A 15432-nucleotide genomic window follows, 5' to 3' on the forward strand; every position below is an offset into this window, starting at 1 on the left:
GGTCGGAAGTGAAGCAAGGACCTTAGATAGAGGAAAATATATTAAATCATTCTCTCTCAAATGCCCGTTATGAATATTATTTTAAATAAGTTGTATTTAGTAACTATTTGCAAAATCAGACTTCCTGCCTTCGTTTGATCAATGCTGCTGATCTACAAAGACCAGACTTCCCCACTTTTGCTTCTTTTGACCTACCAAGGCCAGATGGTTATCTATGAGACTGACTATCACCCAAAGACTTTACAGATGTTTATTCGACCACCACTGCTTATCTAGCAAAAGTTATGACAGCAAAAAACCAAAAATTATTGATGAAAATGACAGCCCATACCATAAGAAGAGGCTGTAAACCAAGGTTGGATGGATCGTGGAGTGGGCAGTGACCCCTCACGTTCCCCAGTGCTGCTTGCTCCGTCTATATCAAATAAAGCAATCTAAATTTTGCTAAATATCAAGACTTTTTGTTTCTCATTCATAACTAGCAAAGTCTACCTAAAGCATGCAATTAACAAGTTGCTATTTTGTACAGGTTTAGCAAACAACTCATTTATTTTAAATTAAAACGTTGTACATAGCAGAGAGGGATCAAATGACAAGCAGTAGGAAGAAGTAAGGATGCAGGTTTCCAGTTCAGAAATTATAATTCAAATTATTTTGCCTTGGAGCAATATAGTTTAAATACACCCATTGCAGCACATCCACAAACAAAACCGTTATCAGACTGACTGTATCAAGACTGTTAGAATTCTATTTTGTTAATGCAGTTTATCAGACAATCTACAGCCATCTTCAAAAAATTATACAAGTGAGGAATAACACCAAAAACACTTCAAAGATCACAGCTGCTAAGAATTCTTCATTTCAGTTCAAATTCAGAACTTGAGTAGAGGGGAATCCAGATTTTCTTTGTTTACATCAGGGCTCAGAGTGATAAGAGGAGAACTCAAATCAATAAGCTGAAAGAGAAACAGTAAAATTTAGCTACTGTAGTCAACTGCTGGGCATAGCTACTAGCAGTTATAATCTCTATTATTCTCAAGTACTTCTCTTGTTTAGGGTTCCTATTAGTATCTAGAAGACAAATGAAAGCACCACACTCAAGCTTTTGTGTTCAGGCTTTTAAAAACATGCTCATTCTTATACAAGTACAAGCTTCTCACAAGGTGATTATTGCCCATACTTACCTCAAAAACCTAAAAAAAAATCTTTTTCTAAGTTTCACTACCATGCATATTCTAACGACAGTGCCATCCAGCACTCTGAACTCCTCTGAACATGCCCCCTGAAGTCAGAGTTCTGCAATACTCCTTTTCTGACAAAATTTGAAGGGCCTGATACTCAACCGAGCCCAACTGCACCTTTTGTCAAAGGTGCATCCTCAATTACCAGCATTCATCTGACAGTGATCTAAAGGCATCTACCTTCAAAGCCAGTAATGTATAAAAAACACTCGCCCAGAAATGCTTGTAAAATTTAGAGCAGATTCCAGCAGCACACATCTTCCAGCTAAGGAGAGGATTAGGAGAGGAGCTAAACAGGAGAGTCATCCTTTCTTTTTGATTAAAATGAGCTGCTGCCAAGAACTGAAAATGAGCAAGAAAGGTGAAACAAGAATAAGCATGCCAACTCTACTGAACACAACATTCACTTCCTGCTTCAGAGCAGTTTTATTCTGTAACAACTGCTTCAAGTACTAAGCTCTTTCTCCATCCTCCTTTTCCTATTTCCAGATTGCTCACTGAGCTCTAGTTCAGAACATATTGTTTTAAAACATGACATTCTCTTAAGAGCACCCAATTATGTATATCATATTGAGCTAATATTATGTAATTCCTACAGTATTGTGGAACTGTTCTGCAGACAAGGTATGCAGCCAGTTGACATTTTTCTGCTAATGTAACTTGCACCACATGATTTGAATAAAACTTACCTTTATCTGTCCACATAACACAGGCTTTGGAGAAGTAATCTTACTCACTTCGGGAGTATTGGAAAGGTCAATCAAAGGTCTACTTTCACATTCAGAAGTGTTTGGGAGAGATTTGTCTGCTCCAATATCTAGCAGTAAAACCTTTAAAGAAAAATTCAAGTTATCTCCCCTGTTGACCAAGTTTCCTTCATATACATTGAGGCAAACAATTTAGCTTATACAGCTGTAATAATCACATATCAGGCTTAATTTACAGCTTGGTATTTTTCATGCAGGATTCATTGCACAGTGTAAAACCTCAGCTTCTACTCTGCCAGTGGCTAGCACCACAGGGGAAACGTGGTCAAACAAAGCAAAAGAGATCCCTTGGGGTATAAAACAAACAGTCTTTCACTTCAAAGTAGAGTTAAATGTAAAACACAAGATTAGTAACCCTGTTAATAGTGAAACTATTTAACTACAATTACTGTGCAATGTTATTTAGCTATATAAACTATTCTCTACAGCTGCACACTCCAGTTTTCCTTTTGTCCTATTTAACTACCCCATACATATACCAAGCAATTCTGAAACACACTTTATGCCACCAAGTAAGCTAACAAAGAACACACCAATGCAAAAACATCAAATAATTAATCCACAGATTATTCTAAACCTCACTATTTGTAAATCAATAGCCACTTTGTCAGGTTAATATTTCAGAACTACAACTTCAGTCCTTTCTTCTTAAAGCCTGTGGAGTGCCAGCTTTCAACATGAAGCCACAACGTTCCTGAGAGAGGGAAAGTGTTCAATGAACTAATTACTTGACACTTAAGTTTACTGCTATATGGACTTTGAGGTTTAATCCTCACTGTGTATACAGATTTGCACTCCTTATAGGTGACTGAATTTAGCTACAGCAGTGTTTTGGGTTTTTTTTAAATCCCTGAAGGAGCTTTATGGCTGCAACAGTAATTTTCTAATTGAAGCTACAAGGATTTCACAGTACTCTTCCTAAAGTGGAAATTTAATATACAGTCTGCAAGTATTTGTCAGTGCATTTGAGATGGGAAGACACTTAATGGAAATACTGAACATATGATGTTCAGTGCTAAATATAGGCACTAGAGGGTGCACATGGTTACAGCCAATTGGGCACCACAACATAAAAAAGACATTGAGCTCTTTGATGTTATCCAGAGGAAGGCAACAAGGATGTTGATGGGTCTGGAGGGGAAGCCTTATGAGGAACGGCTGAGTGCACTTGGTCTGTTCAACCTGGAGAGAAGAAGATGAGGGGAGACCTTACTGTGGTCTTGAACATCCTCATGAGGGGGAAGCAGAGGGGCAGGTACCAATCTCTTCATGCCCATGAAGAAAGACAGGACTCAAGGAAACATCATGAAGTTGAGTTGAGGGAGGTTTACGTTGGACTGAGGAAAAGGTTTTTCACTCAGAGTGGTTGGGCACTGGAACAGGCTCCCCAGGGAAGTGGTCACAGTACCAGCATGACAGAGTTCAGGAAGTGTTTAGTGTGATTCCTGGAGTGCCCTGGGCAGGGCTTGGAGCTGGACTTGATGATTCTGATGGGTCCCTTCCAACCCAGAATATTCTATTATTTCATAATTCTAACACATTTTAGCTTCATGTATACTGAAGTGGTTTCCCTACTTATCCCTTATCTTGAAATAATTCAAGCAATTTACTTAGTGGCTTTGTAGGAAAATACACTGTCATTTCTTACCTCAGGTTGTTTCTCTCTGGCCAGCTGATTTTGTACTTCAGCCTCTTTTAATGCATTTTCTACTCCTTCTGTAGCAGTTTTCTCTGGCGAGAAGTTAAGTACAAGAGGTGGCACAGGTGGAGGAGATGTATCATCTTCTGAAGATGTCTGTGTCTTACTCTCTTGTTTCTGTTTAGGACTAGGGAAAAGAGCATCAGCAATATTTATGTTATCAGCATTGACTACTAAAGACAGACAAGCCTAACCTCATTTTCTCCTTTTTATATCCCAAGCTTTAATGGCCAAAAGGCTTCCCACATTTTTATCCAAATAAATGCTAGTTATCCACAAAATACAAAATATTTCATTCTGCAGAAAAACTATAGCCTACCTATGCAAAAAAAAAAAAAAAAGTTTATGAAGAATTTCATCTTGACATTTCCATCCAGCCTAAACTTCACATAAGTTATTTTGGTTGTTTTCTTGGTTTTTTGTGGTTTTTTTGTTTGTTTTTTGTTTTTTTGGTTTTTTTACTTGGAACAGCTAGAAAAGAGGCATTGATTTTGTGTATCACTGAGCAACCCACTTCAGTCCCTGCTGAAAGGAAGTACTGACACTGGCTGGAGAACCAGGGGCTGTACTCTGATTAGTATGATAAAGTCATTGTAGACAGAATAATTGCTTCCTTGAGAGAAAAGACTATTTGAGACATTTGGCCAAAGTAATGTGACAGTTTTGTAGCCGTGAATCATTTATACCTTAATACAGCTCCTCTCCACCAGCCACAACACAGGCCTGCATACATATATATGGCCCTTGTCAGAAGATGCTGGGCAGATAGAAGGCAATGCTACTTTTACAGAAAAAAAGCCAGAATTAAAACATAAGTAAAGCTGCACAGAAAATAAAGTTCCAGTCAGCAAAATCCTTGGCTTTAAAATGTGCAATTTTACAGACCGTTGGCAGCAATATAAAACAATAGTTGAAAGTAATATGCATTTTAATCAGCTATTTCCCTTCATCAGAACACAACAGCAAAGTAACACCAGCAGACACAAGTCTAAAATCTTTCCCTTGCTCAAGAAATACAGATAATTTCCTATTAAAGCTGTAATTCTTTAGCATTAAGATACTGACTCACCTAAGTACAGCTTATAGCATTTTACCAGTCACAAGTTGCACATTTTTATTAGGCCTATAAAGTTTTTCTATGCTCAAATGATTTGTTCTAACATTCAGCCCTTGAAAGCCGAGTCATCACTAGAATTCACTAAGAGGCAATTTACCTACAATGTTCATTTCATATAGGAAGATTTCTATCTTACCCAGCTGTAAAAGTCTTTTTGGTAGAAAAGCTGAAGCTTTGCTGAAGAGCTGCAGCATGTGGAGAAAATGCCACTCTCGGTACAGTTCTAGGAGTCACTGCTGGGAGCCCCGAGGTCCGACGGACAGGTGTAGGGAGGCCAGACCGTTTCACACTGGCAGGAGTCATGCTGGCACACTTCTCAGGAAAACAAAAACTCTGGAAGACCTTATCTTCTGAGGCTTTCACAGGAGTGCTGACTGCCATGGCACTAGAAGAGGAACATGCCTTAGCCAAAACCTTCTAGAAACTATTTGAGTAACACTATTCTACCAAATGATAGAAATCCATTTTCCTTTGGTCAATAAGGAAACAGTAGTCACCTTAACATTGATAACCACAGCACAGTAAGGGTTTTACTTGATAAGAATTCTTTTATGAATTATTTCAGTCTATTTAACACTACAAAGAAATCTCTTCTGAATGGAGTGGGAAGGGTTATTTGGTTTGGTTTTGGGTTTTGATTTGTTTTAAATCTGTTCCAGTAGGCATCAACACATCTAACTTGGCAGGTCTCAAGGGACTAGACAATAAAGCTACAACTTTTAGAAGACTATTGCAACACCCAACCACGTTGCATGCTAAGAAGGATGCCTCAGTACCTTCCATTTTCAGTGATGCCTTACCTTCCAGGTGTGCCACAAAATGTTAACCCAAGAGATGGTGTTGCTTTTGGTGCCAATTTGTTTGGTGTTGCATCTAAAGAGAAAAGTTTTGTTAACTGCTATCAGATTCACGTTTATTTCTTTTCTTGCAGTTATCTTTCAGTTAAATACCAATTCCTTCCCAAAGGTGGACAGAAGTGTAATGAAGTAACAAGCCTTCAAGGTAACATTTGCTTTTAATAACCAAAGTAGAAGACAGGTCATACAAAGTAGGTGCTTACCTTGAGTCTTCAAAGGAGCCCTAACTTGACTTGTTGAAGCAGACAGAACTCTAGCCTTGGGCTTTGGACACAGGCTGCCTTTTGTTGAACTCTCATCTTTATTCTGCTGACATAGCTGCTCCATACTGGGAACAGAGCTTGGTCTCTGAATTCCACTGCCTGCAGCCTCAGATGATGTTGTAGAAGCTGAAGATTTAGGCAGGCTTATAGCACTAGGTATTTTGGGAGTACTAGCTGATCTCACTTGCTTCCTGGATTTCTCAATATTGGCAGCCTGCAGAGATGACACTGTGGTAGGTCTGACAAAGGCCAGCCTGCTTGTACTAGATGAAAGCTTAGAGCCACTCACACTAGCTTTTGATGACATGCTTGATTTTCCTGAAATAAAAAGTTGTACTTCTGAAATTTTTGACTAAGCAGAATAATTATACTAACACAGAAAAGAAAAACAGTAATTTACAGCATTTAAATTTAGGTTCAAACAATTCATGTTTAAGGAAAGTATGTACAGCTACTGACAATTCATTCCTCATATTCTTAGGCAATTTTACTTTATAGTCCTCTCACCAAATTCCTGAATTACTGCAATCAAATGAAGGATACTCTTCAAGGAATGCCAAAACAGCTTGCAGATTCAAATTACTTCCAGCATTTACTCCCAGCAGAGCTGGCCCTGTTCCCTAAGGAGTCTTTCAAAGAGGTAGTAGTTTGAGTTACACTGATTAATATCACAGGCTAAACTACTGCACAAACATTTTTCCCACATTTCTGTGAAGTTCTTACTTTTAGTCTGTAGGTTACTTTCATTACTGCTAATGAAAGAACAAATCTTGATTAGACAGTGCTATTGCATAAAATAGCTCTCACTAAGCTTTTAATAATATGCTAATAATCTCCCAGAAACAAGGTGCAAAATAAAAATTAGCTCAAACTTGGTATTTTTATAGATGTACAGGAATGGTAGTCCTTACATCTGTCAGTACTTTTAGGAGACTATTTTCCTGATCCTTTGAGGCATAATGAAATGGTCAAAATGATGGTCTCACTACAGTAGAAGCCTCTTGGCTGTGTTATCTCCCTGAAGGTGCTTTTCCCATCTGCTTGAGAAAAGCTCATCCTTTATTTAGGCTTACAGAAATGTGGACTAATGCCTTCCACCCTCCTTCAAAATTTGTTTTGGTGTTTTGTTTTTTCTTTTAATTCCAGTCAGACAAGCTTAGAGCATTCAGAAGCTCACATTCTTGGCTATAATAGAGGAGATTGATACAAACCTGATGCTTACATGTGAGCATCTGACACAGCTAGAACGGAAGCAATGGCCCAGGAATTCTCTTCACTTTATGCACAATATAGTCAATCCACAAATTATGGATATCTAACATTTATCTTTTGTCCACAGGGATTTACAAAACATTTCTTACTGCTTGAATGTACTGAACAACATAAAAACATTTCCAAACCTAAAGCCCAGAAAATGCTTAGCTATTTCAAAACTTATTTGTGGCACAAATCTGTAGTAAGAGTGATTACCTTTTTTGCCTATAGGAGAAGTGGGTAAACTTGAATTAAGACTTGAGTTCATGCTGGAAACTGATGATGAAGATGATGATGTAGCCTTTCTTGGGAGACCACTGGCAACACGAGGACACTTCAGATATGTCATCTTCCTTAAGCCAGGCTGAATCAAAAGCAAAAAAATTCCATATTTAACACATTATTTTTCCATTATTTGTCTTGGTATTGTATCTTTTTCCTCATGAATTTTAGAGAAACTCCTTAACTCAGATTACATTTTAAAAAGTGAATTTTCTTAGAGACATATCACTGGATTATTATATGGAACTGGAATATCAGATCGAGAAGGCAAACAGTCATTTTTATTCCTGCCACAAAATTGAGTATGGACGTAAAGGAATTAAAGAATAAAAAGAGTCAGCCCAGGCCCCAGTATATGCTGGGCACCAACCAGCTGGAAAGCAGCTTTGCAGGCCAGGCCCTTGGGAGTGCTGGTGGACAAGCTCAGCATGAATCTGCAATGCACCCTTGCAGCAAAGAATGCTGACAGTACCCCTGGGCTGCACAAGGAGGAGCCTTGGCAGCAAGGGAAGGGAGGTGATCCTGCTACCTGCTCAGCACTGAGAGCTCACACCTGAACATCTCCATACAGTTCCAGGCTCCCCAGGATGAGAGTGATTTGGAGCTACTGGAAAGAGTCCAAAAGGACCCCTGGAATGATTAAGGGACTGGAGCAGCTCCCACCTCAGAAAACGGTGAAAGCTGGGAGTTCTCAGCCTGGAGAAGATAAGGCTCAAGGTAGATCACATCAATACACAGAAATATCTGAAAGGACAGTAGTCAGTGGTGCCCAGTGACAGGACTAGAGGCAATGGGCAGAGTAGAACATAGAGGTTCTACTTCTGAACATCAGGAAACACTTTTCTTACTTCAAGGGTCACCAATCACTGGCACTGGCTGCTCTATGAGGTTGCTAAGACTTCATCCTTGGAGATACTCAAAAGCAATCTGGCCATGGGCCTGGGCAAATGACTTCATGTGGTCCTGCTTGAGCAGGGCATTGAACCAGATGACCTCAAGAGGTCCCTTCCAACCTCAACAATTCTGTGATTCAGTGAAGTGGCACCCAGCATTAAAACAGGCATTTAAAACTTCACAACAACTGACAGCTGTGGGTATGCTACCTTCATGCAAGTTATGGCAATAGTCTCATGTGGTATAGTTAACTATAAACAAAAAACTTTCTTACAGAAAATTGCTCATCACTTACCTGCAGCTAGTGCTTTAAAAACATAGGCATTCTTGTTAATCCAACACATGTGGATTAATTTTCTTAAGTACATTCATGTGCTACAGACTCAGAGCACACATTCAAGAATGGCAAATATAAAACACTGATCACTTTTCCTTAAAATCATTTTACACAACAGCTTTAAATTAAAAAGTAAACTATATTAGTTTCTTTTCATCAGAAATACTGCAGATGTTCTTTTCATATTAAGGAGGCTTGCCATTACCTTACTTGGTGCAGGAAGGACTTTTGTGTCTTGCACTGAGCAACTGCTACTGAACGAAGACTCAATGGCATCTAAAGCAATACTAGATTTATCAGAAATTACATCTTCAGATGATCCCATGCTATTCAAGTCTCTTCTTGCAGAAATACTAGTAGTCTTTCCTTGTTTGAGCTGCAAATGTCAATGTAACATTTTAAAAGCTACTAGTACTTCTAGAAATCACTGTAAAGCTTTGTACATACATTGATTCTGTTCAGAAACAGAGACAACAGTCAATGAAGAAACTTCCAGACACAGCAAAGTCTTCAGAACAATACAGTCTGAAGTAAGTCTAGTGAGTGTACTTGCCAAGTACTAGGACATGCCTGAACCCTGGACTGCAACTGGATACTGGACAGTTCTGCAACAATTCATCAGTAAAATCATGTAATCATATTCACCTATGTAGTGTTCCATACTGTAACAACTGCACCTCAGAACTATACTGGACTCTCTATTCATTATTCTTCCACTTTGTCTTCCAAAAGTTGAGACATTACAATAGTAAGACTGCATTATGCAGACTGCTCAGACAGTGGGGTATAATTTGTCTAGTTAAAGCATTTATGATCATGTCTTTTCTAATAGCACACAAAAAATCAGGAAGAAATTTATACTACAAAGGAAAATCAGAGTCCTGCAATTTCTATAGGTGATGGTTCTTAAGAAGCCCGTACCACATCTTCAGTAAAACCTGTAATATATACTAAGTAAATACATTATATATATTATAGTGATTAAGTATTAATATAGTAATACATTAATTATATAGTACATAGAATATAAATAAATGTAATATATACTAAATACTAATATATATACACAACTACAAAAGAAATTTACTTGCAAATGCTTGACATTGTCACAACAGACAAAGTAATTGGTTACTATATCATAGTACCTGCCATCTCTTTTTTTAATATGTATGTTTTCTGACTAAGGATCTTATGAGGTAGAGAAGTATCAGAAGAGTAAAGTTTGCTTTTATAAAGAAAATATTGTAGACAGGTTAAATATTCCTAAAATACAGACTTTACTTGAAGAAAATGCTGCCCAGAACATGACTTTACCTTGTCAATTGTCAACAAATTTCTTTTACCAAAAGCAGATGATGGTTTTGCCATTGGCAGTTTGCCAGTTGCCTTTGTGTTTGCTTCTTTGGTTTTCTGTTCCTCTGTCAGGGGCAAACTGGCATTTTTTGTAGGAGACACACAAATTTTAACAGGGCTTCTGTTAGGAGGAACAGGAAGAGCATGCACTTGGCCATCTGACACAAGTTCATGTGATGCTTTCTGAAAACAAGGTGGCAGCTGACATGCTGGGCTATCCTGCACACAGTATGTTTCCCGTTTAACAGCCCTAGGACTTAAGTCTATAGTTTTGTTTCTCAGTATCTTCAGCTTTGACTTTGAGTCCTCCACAAATGTTTCCACAACCTTGTTTTCCTGTTCTTCTGATTGGCTTATTTTGGTCTCCTTGTCCTTGCTTCCAGTCTCTATTTGCAGTGCCAACAAATGAGCTTCTTTAAAAATTTCCACAAATTTCTCTCCTTGAAGTGGGCTCCATGTGAGTTTATCATCAAAAGTAGACACACACTTTTTTGCTTCAATACTGGCAGCAATACATCTTTCTTTGTGTCCCACAGGTCCAACAAAAACTTCATCTTCATTTCCACTACAAAGAAAAATAATTTAGCCCAGCACCTTATATGTGTCCATTTCGAAGGGTCTACAGTACTTACATAACTTACCTTGTTGAAGAGAGTGACAGGTCAAAATCAAACTTTTCATCAGCCAGAAGATCAAAGTCTGAAACTATAAAAAGAATTTTGTCACAGCACAGATTTGCAATGAAAATTATAGCACTATGCTTTGACAGTTTGGTGAGTGATGTCAGCTGGCAAAAAAAGCTTTTAGCCGTCAAGTTTAAAATACTAAACTTAGGAAAACAAATTTTAGGTGCAAGAAAGTTAAGGTACAATTGTGACTACAATCATAATTGTGAGATGCCCAAATATTATGTAACAGCTTAACTGTAATTTCTAAGCAGCTGTAACAGCAATATGGAATGCAGCTTATCAGCAGCATCCAATCAAAATAAGTGAGAACATGTAATCTAGTTATCTGACAATGCTTTTGTCCCATTCATCAGTTCTTTTCTTGTTCAGGGTATCACAGTGAGAAAGATTACTTTTCTTATTAGTACATATATACACTAAATAAATCAGCAGCTGATGGATAAGGGAGCAGCTCAGATTAGATACACAGAAGAGAGGTTGATGACATCAGTCACTATTAAACAAGCTTCAGCACCATGCTCCACAAGCTCCTCAGGAGGCTTCTGAGACTGACAACAGCAGCCCATCCAAGTAAGTGAGTATACAGAACACAATGCAAGGTAGACAGATGTCTGATCTGAGCTGTCCTAACCTCTAACAGGGGATATACCACAAAGAGAATAATTCAACATGTTCTCCACCTACCATTGCTCATGCAAACATCCAGTTTTCTTTCACTCAAATGACTCAGGCTATGTGCTGACATTTCTTTTTTTTCCTCCATAGTACCTGGAAAATATAGAAGTAGACACGCAAAAACCCCAAAACCGAACAACACGGTCACAGACTGAAGATACTGCTGAATTAGAGAGGAGGCAAGCATCCCACAGAAAACCACAAAAAAGTCCGGGTTGGAAGAGACCTCTGGAGACCATCCAGTTCAATCCCGTATGGAGGCAGGGTCAGCTGGAGCAGGTCACAAAGCAACACCTCCAGGTGGGTGAGGAATATCTCCAGACAGGGAGACTTCACGACCTCCCTGGGCAGCCTACTCCGGTGTTCTGCCACCCTCGATGCAAAGTGCCGACTCACGCTGTAATGAAACTCCTCGTGGTTTAGTATTACTACTAATCCTGTCGCTGGACACCACCGAAAAGGTGGTTTATAGGATGCCACAATTCACCACCCCGCCGACCGCCCAACGCCCCGCCTCAGGCGAGCTCGCAGAGATCCCCCCTTCCTCAACCGCAACGGGAAACAGGGGGAGACCTCCAGGCACCACACTGGGGCTCGGGAACAGCCCTCGCCCTCGCCATTCCCCGCGCTCACCGCTCGCCCCTCACGGCCACCGCGCACGAGCCGCACCGCGCACCCGCCCGGACTTGGAAAGCGCGCCCCGCTCACGTGACGCGGCCTGCGCGCTCTGATTGGCAGATTCGAAGGATACACGGGCGCTTCCGGTGCATTCTGGGGCTTGTAGTTAGCAGGGGCTCCCAACGGCTGGGCTGCGCAGGCCCCGGCCCGGGCTCTGGCCGGGCTGTGGCGCACTCCCCCGGGTCGCCCTTGCACAGCTCGGCTTACCTGGATGGCCGCGGCGGCGGCGGTGGCGGCAGCGCAAGGGGAAAGCCCCACCCTCAGGCTGTGGCCGTTGCAGGAGGTGTCACCTTGAGGCCGTGGCGGCGTGCGCCGTGATTCCGCACGGCGGCGGTGCGGCCTGCGCCCCGATTCCTCTGCTTTCCTTGACACCTTTGCTATAGATGGTTGCAATAAATGTGATTGGCGCTAACTAAATTTTAACTATACTGGCGACATTGTAGTCGTATTAATAGAAAACAATTGTTACAAAGCAAAGAAAGGGAATAGTGAGGAAAAAGCAGATGGATTCTCTCAGATGTTAGGTGGAGTAGTAGAAGGATATAAGTTTGATAAGCCACATCTAGAATAAAAATTTTGACCTTGGATTGGGCCAAACTGGGATGACTCCAGGCATCGAAGTTGAAATTACACAACACTAAGCTTAGTGTGCCTGTGCTACCTGCAAGGTTACAGAGCAGACACTGAGGAAGACAAATAGCCTTCATCGGAAATAAGACCCCCCCCAAAAGGATGAGAGACCCCTAACTACTAGTAGAGCATGCACAACACAATATAGGGATGTAGATTTTAGGAATAGAAACTAGGAGGAGTTTTCCAGAAAGTTCTGTATTAATATGTATTAGTATATAGTATATGTGTGATTTTTGGCCTGATTGTTTGATACGTGAGGAAGGGCAGGGCCCTCCCCATACCCCTGGTCAGTTTTGCTTATGTTTTATATGAACCTTAATTATACTGAATTACTCACTGCCAAATTTTGTATATTCTTAAATATATGTATCTAATATATTTGATTGTATTCATTTATATACAATTGCTGCTATTAAAAAATTGCTCCTAAATTTATTCTTGTTGTTTGGTAAATTGGACAGATAGAGTAACATTTATAACATGGTTGTCCTCATGGCTTAACTTTAGAAGTGAAGCTAAACAGGGATTAAGGTTGGATGTAAGAGGAATTTAATCACAGAAAGTGTGATAATTGATAAAAGATGTTAATAATAGAAGTATTGGCGTTTATATAAACCAGAATACTAAGGTCTGAAGTGAAGCATGGACATGAAAGGAAAATATATTATTAAATCATTCTGTCTTAAATGCCTCTGTTATGAATATTATGTTTTCTAAATAACTTGTATCTACTACCAGTTTGCAAAATCAGACTTCCTGCCTTTGTTTGATCAATGCTGCTGATCTACAAAGACCAGACTTCCCCACTTTTGCTGGTTTTTACCTACCAAGACCAGATGGTTATCTATGAGACTGACTATCACCCAGAGACTTTACAGATGTTTATTCGACCACCACTGCTTACCTGGCAAAGTTAAAAATGACAATGACAGCCCATACCATAAGAAGAGGCTGCAAACCAAGGTTGGATGGATCGTGGAGTGGGCAGTGACCCCTCACGTTCCCCAGTGCTGCTTGCTCCGTCTATATCAAATAAAGCAATCTAAATTTTGCTAAATATCAAGACTTTTTGTTTCTCATTTATAACAAAAACGTGATTAGACATTGGAATGGGCTGCCAAGGGAGGTGGTGGAGTCACCGTCTTGGAGGTGTTCAAGGAAAGACTGGATGTGGTGCTCAGTGCCATGGTCTGGTTGTCAAGGTGTGTTCAGTCCAAGGCTGGGCTCCGAGGTCTTTTCCAGCCTAATGGATTCTGTGATTTTGTGAAGGGGATATATATCTAATCCTAAAGTGCCATGATGAATAGTGAGACCCATGGATGTCAGTCCCAGTTACAGACTATTACCAGTCCCATTAAAGCATCCTGACTGTTAGAATAGTTTTAAAAGTAGAACTGTGTTCGTAAAAAAAAAAAAACACTTGGAAAGCACCACTCTTCATATTTTAATTAACTAATTTATTGATTTCTTATATTTCTTTCCATTTGATTTCATGTCATTATAGTTCCTACCTAGTCCATTTGTTTCACTTTGTTCTCTGTTTTCAAGATTTCATTTCCTCAAAGGAAAGGAAATTTTTCATTTCCTTTCATGAAAGGAAATTCTTCATTTCCTCAAAGGAAATGAAATCTTGCAATTTCACTGAGGATCGATTTGGCAAGGTGTGGCCCATTTCCCTGCAGTTCATGTCATTCCATGCCATTTGATTGTTTTCCTTTGTTGCACTTTTTTTTTCTTTAAGCATTTAATTTGATCGATTTCTTCTCCTCTCTTTTTTGTTCGACTTCATTCTCTGATTTTGAGACTCTAGTAAATTTAATTTTGGTAATTTTTCATCCTTTTCACTGCACCTCGTATAATCCCAATCGATTTGGTTGGAGTCACTGCATTCCCATTTTTTAATTGCATTTTTATCATATCATATATCATATCATATATCATATCATATCATATCATATCATATCATAATCATATCTCCCTTCCAGAGTGTTTGTTACACTTTCTTCTCCATTTTCAAGATTTCACTGTTGAAATTTATGAACCAAAGTTAAAAATCTAAAATGGAATGGGATGGCATGAAGCTCAGGGAAATGGACCAAACCTTGCCAAATAGACACCGTTTGAAATTGCAGTATTTCATTTCCTTTCATGAAATGAAGAATTTCCTTTCATTAGAGGAAATGCAATATCAGAGAAAAAAGTGAAACAAACTGACTGGGGCAGGGTTATAATGACAAGAAATTCAATGGTTAAAAGGAAATTCTGAAATAAAGCTATTGTCATGCAGTGTAGGGAGATGACATGAACTGCTCCTGTTTTCATGCCTTTTGTAATTGCAATGTCCCTGAAGTTCTAGGATTTGTGCTTTTCTCAAACCTAAGCCTAAGCCTAACCCTAAGTGGAACAGTAAAAGCAGGCTATCGCTGAGGCTGAGGTGCTAAGCAGAAATTTGTGGAGGAAACCATCTCATGGCAGTGCTGTGCTCCCCTTGGGATGCCTTTTGTAGTTGCAATGTCCCTGGAGCAGTATACAGCTTTTATTGTTGCATCTATCCCTGTATATGTTATTTAAGGAAACCCAATCCAAGAGTTGTAACTTCCTGTATTCTCAGGATCAAGTCTGAAAAAGCTAGAGCTTATTCTAGTCACTAATTCTTTACTGATGTCTGAATTTCTTCTTCCGAGTAATTCTAA

General features: G+C 39.5%; 1 protein-coding gene across 1 annotated transcript; it reads right to left on the reverse strand.

Moving 5' to 3' along the window:
• Window positions 1–534: 534 nt before the first annotated feature.
• GTSE1 (G2 and S-phase expressed 1) lies at window positions 535–11559 on the reverse strand. The gene is made up of 11 exons (XM_062490781.1): window positions 11438–11559; window positions 10706–10769; window positions 10026–10629; window positions 8917–9087; window positions 7415–7562; window positions 5885–6262; window positions 5625–5697; window positions 4961–5209; window positions 3657–3834; window positions 1931–2071; window positions 535–956 (listed from the first exon to the last, which is right to left on the reverse strand). Exons 1-11 carry the CDS (start codon window positions 11514–11516, stop codon window positions 873–875), a joined length of 2169 nt encoding a protein of 722 aa, XP_062346765.1. The 5' UTR covers window positions 11517–11559; the 3' UTR covers window positions 535–872.
• Window positions 11560–15432: the final 3873 nt, after the last annotated feature.

This window comes from Cinclus cinclus, chromosome 4 (genome assembly GCF_963662255.1).
Source record: "Cinclus cinclus chromosome 4, bCinCin1.1, whole genome shotgun sequence".
NCBI classification, from domain to species: Eukaryota; Metazoa; Chordata; class Aves; order Passeriformes; family Cinclidae; genus Cinclus; species Cinclus cinclus.

Excerpts from the sequence above, each read along its gene's own strand:
- GTSE1 (XM_062490781.1), bottom strand. The coding sequence starts at position 11,516 with ATGGAGGAAAAAAAAGAAATGTCAGCACATAGCCTGAGTCATTTGAGT. Across the intron at positions 9,088-10,025 it reads ATTTGTTGACAATTGACAAG|CTCAAACAAGGAAAGACTAC; the intron begins GTAAAGTCATGT and ends TGACATTTGCAG. Across the intron at positions 5,698-5,884 it reads GGCTCCTTTGAAGACTCAAG|ATGCAACACCAAACAAATTG; the intron begins GTAAGCACCTAC and ends TTTTCTCTTTAG.